Genomic DNA, 5,039 nt, shown 5'->3' with positions numbered 1-5,039 from the left:
ATTCCTGCAGCAAATTCTTTTAATTCACCAGTGGGGAAAAAAAATCTACTTAAACAGAAACTTGATGATCTCTTTATTCTCTCTTTCTTTTATTCCCCAGTTGTACTTGGTGGCTTTCCCTTCTTATAGCTTTAATACTGTCAAGGTCCACTTTTTTTGCAAGGGACTGGTTAGAAGCAGCTGTGTTTTAACAGTTATTCTGTTCCTCATTCAGTCAACAAGTCTTAAATGAAGCCCTAAGTAAGAGATTCAGCAGACTTAACTAATCTACCTGGCCTACAAGAGCAGCCTGACAGTATCTTTCCTTATACCTCTTTCCCAAGAAAAACCTGTTTTGGAGATCCGGTCTCATATATGCATGCTACAGATTGTAAAGCTTTTGCTTTGCATTATTCCAACTGAACTCTTAAGCTTTGGAGATCTCTCTTTATGCAGCTCTCCTTAGAAGTAAAGTTACTTGGGAGAAATACTAAAAATAAAACTCAAGCAAAACTTCTAAAAAGCCTGTTGCTTGAGGGATAGGTTTCGATATGTCAGCCTACCATCCTGTCTCCTAGTTTAATCTCGGGGAGAGAATAGCTTTAATTTAGAAGCAATTAAACTCAGGATGGTGTTGCAGGATGCTGTAGATAAGGTATCTGCACCTGCTAAAGCTCACAAAGTATTACTTGTGTTGGAAGCATGCATGAACCTAGATGTGAACTGGAGGAGAGCTGGCAGAGCTGTAGTATTTGGTGTTTGTTCCCAGCTTTGACTGGATGCAAAGTATCTGGGCCTAAACCCTCTCAGTGTAGCCGTTCAGAGCCTCTTGTCTTCAGAAACTGGTGGTACTGTCCAGTTACAAAGGCAAAACTCCTTCAACTTAAAAACACTGAATGAGGCTGGCATATAGAGAGCCTGCTCTGAAGCCTGGTTTTCAGAAATAAGTAGCTGTGTCACAAGGTTAAATCCCAGAGACAATGACTTTAAATTTTGCATTTTAGCATTGTACAGAGCAGTTGAGCCGTGGCAGTTTCCAAGTATACTTGTAATGTGTGCTAGAAGTGCACAAGTGATGAATGTCTTAATTTCCTGCCCTCATTCAGCCATTTGAATCGCACGTTCAACTTGAGTGTTCCCTCCTTCCCCCATTTGTGTACGTGTGTGCATGCACGCATGTTCACATGTGCACAAGTGCACTGCGTGCTCATGTAGTCTCTCGTAGTGCCTGTACCTGTAGGACTATGCCTTACTCTTGCCATTCCAATTTGGCATTGTTTGGGAACAGGAGAGAATAAAACCTGCTCTTCAGCAGATGCTTGGTTGCTAAGGCGAGGGAAAGGAGCATAAATTTTCTGCATTTGAGGTTTGCAGCTGCATCCAGAATTCCCCAACTCCTCCTCCTTAATGGAAGTTAAGAGCTGCTGGAGTATTAAGTCATTGAACTGTCAGTGAGGCTGTTCTTTGACAGCTGACAGAGTGGAGGAATGAGGTTTATCCAGCCAGCCTTTTATTCTTTCCAAATCCTCTGTTTGAGTGTCTGTCAGGGTGAAGCTCCTATCTGGAGTGGTGCTGTCAAAACCAAAACTCTTTCTAGTAGTCCTTCCCCTGTCCACAAATAAAACAAACCTGAAGTGATTTTTCTAAGAACTCCAGTTTCTTGCAGCTTTTTCCTTTTTGTGTTCCTGCCTAGAGAAGAGTTCCTGATTTCATAGTCTTTGTTGCTGTGAAAATATTAATTGGTCTTGAATGCCTTCTTACTAGAGGGGGAGGGAGGCGAGGGGGAATGATGAGAAAATGGCTGAGCATGAGCCCTGCATCACGCCCCTGTCATGAGGCCCTGGAGAAGACTAGTTTTTTGTGAATGAGACAGGAAGGGTACTGTAGCTGTAGGATCTGTGGAGACTTTACACCAAAAGTGGCCACCATTAATAATCTATGCCTTGCTTGTGGTAGAGGAATTCTATGCATTTTTTTTATATTTTGCCTTCCTTATACTGAAAATACGCAGAAATCTGCACATTCCCTGGTACTAGGTACCATGGACTTATGTAAACAGTGCTTTAATGCTTGTGTGTTACCTAATGCTGCAGAAACTCACCATCAGTATCGCTAGATACTCTGATGTTTGGTGTGTATTAATGCCCTTGTTCTTGCTAGATACAAGGACACTGCATGTTGAGAGATCTTTTCTGCAAGCTGACATTGCAGCAGCCATCCTGCTTGATATGATTGTTTTCATCTTTTGCATCTGAAGTCCAAAAATGCATGTGCACACACAGTTTGTGCAGCGGTTCTATTAAGATGCTTTATTATCTTGGCTCATTGGTGAGCTAAGCCCAAGTTTTTGCCTTGGATTGCTTTCTCTGTCCCAATTATAGCTTCAGTTAATTGTTTCTAGGAGGGCAATATGCCAAATAAAACAAAGCAAGAAATAAATATAGAGCACTGAATACACTTAAAGCGTAAAAGCCGTGTGATGAGTATTGGCCGAACAGTTGGAAAGCCAGTCTTTTTTCTGAGTTATAGTAGACAGCAAGACAGAAAAATATTCTAATGCTAGTAAATAAATATGTATTTCCTTTGTGGTGTGAGGTTCTTGCTGTAATCTTTTTCCTTTACTATCTCTGTAGTCTGAGAGAAAATAGTCATGTGGCTGTCTTATCGCTTTTAGGCTTTGGGCAGCCAGCTATTTCAGATTTAAATACAACAGCCCCATTCTTAACCCATGAATTTCAGGTACTCTTTCTCAAGCTTGAGATATTCCAGCCTCATAGCTGTACAGCATGTACTTCTCTATTCAGACTGTGAAGCTCTTCTGATCTACACATCTTTGACTCTAAACCTACTTAGTATTTATTATGCTACCCACTTTACTGTGCGCTGTTACTGGTGCTGTTTGTGGCCAGTGCCAGTGGTGGTACCCATGCCCCCTGGTTTTGGTGGGTGGGTGAGGTGCTTTGTTTTTGGGTCTGCCATTGTTTTTAAACTGTATTGTAGAGACGTAATGGGATAGTTAAGCATGATAAAGGAAGGAAGGGGGGAGGAACAGGGGAAATGGGATGTCTCTGGTCAGTTCAAAGGTAGAGAATAACCAGTCTCCTGTTGCTGCAGGCTGCCCCAGACATTTGAACAGGTGCAAAAGGTGACTGGCTGGGCTGAAACTGAACCCCTATGGTAGATTCTTGGGGCCAGGCCTAAAGAAGGGAATGGTTTTGCTTGACAAGATCTCTTAGCCCTGATTTTTCTGAAATGGTCTGACTAGACATATGAAATGAAAAGTCTTGTTTCAAATACAAGACCTAAGGGTACTTGTGTCAGACTGGTGCAAGTCTAAGAGCTGGAGTCCAGGTTCCCAGTCCTGAGGTCTTGTAAGAAAAATGCATATCCTGGCACTTGGCTTCTAGCTCAGGTGCTTTCACAGACTGGATGTTAGAAGTTAGCAGTATCTCTTAATAAGCTCTGGTACTTTCTCCCTTCTGCTTGTAGCTTCTAAGCTTTCTTCTGTGTTTCCTCTCCTGCAGAGCCAGACTATGAAGTGTTTCTGAATGCCTCCAGAACACCCAAATTTTCAGATGACCCCACAGAGCTCAATTGCAGGATCACAAACGCACAGGACACCGAAGCAAACATCCGCTTCACAGTTTCCTGGTACTACAGGCAGCGCCTACGCAGTGACGATGTAGTGACAGAGGAACTCCTGGCCACAATGGATGCAGACTGGACTCTGCTGCTTGGGGACAGGAGCAGAGAGCGGACTGAGAATGGGGAAATAATCTTCTCTAAAAAGGCTGTTGACACCTTCACTTTACGAATCCAGTGGACTTCAGAAAGTGACAGAGGGGATTATTTCTGTGTCATCTCTGCATGGAGTAGGCACCGCAACAACAGCTGGATAAAGAGCAAAGATGTGACTTCTGCATCTGTCAGCATTTTCTGGGCTACACAAGGTAGGAATCTTGCACCCGTTTGCTGAAAGACCTGGATAGCAGAGAGCTTCCTCTTGAGTAGGCCTGTCAGCCAGCAGGCCTGCTAATGGTCTTTGGAAATGGGGCTCTATGTTATGAAGAGGAAAGAGCACTATTATGTTGTGTAAAGGTCTCGTATTTGTGGAGGAAAGTAACTACTTAACAGGACTCACCAGTTTTATGCAAGTTTGGAGTGGAACTGCAAAGCAGAGATATGTCAGTCAAACTGTGCTGAGACTTCCAGGAGCTGGGCTGTCACTGTGGCAGGGGTGGCATCCAGCAGTGATGCTGAGGTCATTGCCCTCTTTCATGACTCCAGAATATTTCGGTCTCTCTAGGATGCATCTTGCTGCTAGCAAAGGCGTTGTCTTGAGATGAAAAGAGGAATGTCACTAATTTTAAGTCTTCTCTGTCTGCCAGTTTGGAAAGTTTTGTGGTTTTGTTTTGTGGTTTTTTTTCCTCTCTCCTACAAGCCCATGTTTAGAAGACTCTTCTAAGGATGTTCATGGACATAGTAGTAACAGAGTATCAAAAAATAAGTGGGTGCCGGAGCAAAGTAATTCGGTTATTTGCTTGGATCTGGACCTTTTTAGGCAGACGTGAACTAGCTCTGGTCAGTATTTAAACTGACTCTGGGAGCACTTCTTGGAAGCTTAAATAGTTATCTGAATTGCTTAACCCTGATCTAAGATGGGTTCTGTATTCTGAGTGTCCTGTACAGTGATACCATTTTGACTTAGGTGTGAAGTCATGCAAAAGGGTTTGCTGGATAGGGACAGAAGGAATAGGATAACCTAGGATTTAATGTTTTTGACAAAAATCTGTGCTTAGCTGAGCTGCAGTTACCCTGATAGATTTGTTTAACAGCCTAGCTCAGGCAGCTACAGGCAGAGAACTGTTTCTGAGACAAGTGCTTTGAAATCAGTTTAAAGTTGTTTAGGGATAATCCCTAAACAGTGACTTGGAGAGCCTCTGCTGTGATTCTGCTTCAGTGGAGAGAGAAATGGTGGACTGCTTGCTCAGTACTCCCTTCATCCCCAAACCAGGCATGGTCCACAAAAAAAGTAATTTTTTTCACTGAAGCTGGCTTCT

At 43.0% G+C, this 5,039-nt stretch overlaps 1 protein-coding gene across 1 annotated transcript in view; it reads left to right on the top strand.

The window, feature by feature from the left end:
* PTGFRN (prostaglandin F2 receptor inhibitor) overlaps positions 1-5,039 on the top strand; it is a 44,949-nt gene that overhangs the window by 12,768 nt on the left and 27,142 nt on the right. Inside the window, exon 5 of the mRNA XM_010186118.1 lies at positions 3,504-3,929. Within this exon, the coding sequence (XP_010184420.1) occupies positions 3,504-3,929 (426 nt within the window). The remainder of the gene's footprint in view (positions 1-3,503; positions 3,930-5,039) is intronic.

Source organism: Mesitornis unicolor, unplaced genomic scaffold (genome assembly GCF_000695765.1).
Source record: "Mesitornis unicolor isolate BGI_N332 unplaced genomic scaffold, ASM69576v1 scaffold10320, whole genome shotgun sequence".
Classification (NCBI taxonomy): Eukaryota; Metazoa; Chordata; class Aves; order Mesitornithiformes; family Mesitornithidae; genus Mesitornis; species Mesitornis unicolor.
Note: the sequence above shows the minus strand (reverse complement) of the source record. Positions and strands in the feature narration are given on the sequence as shown.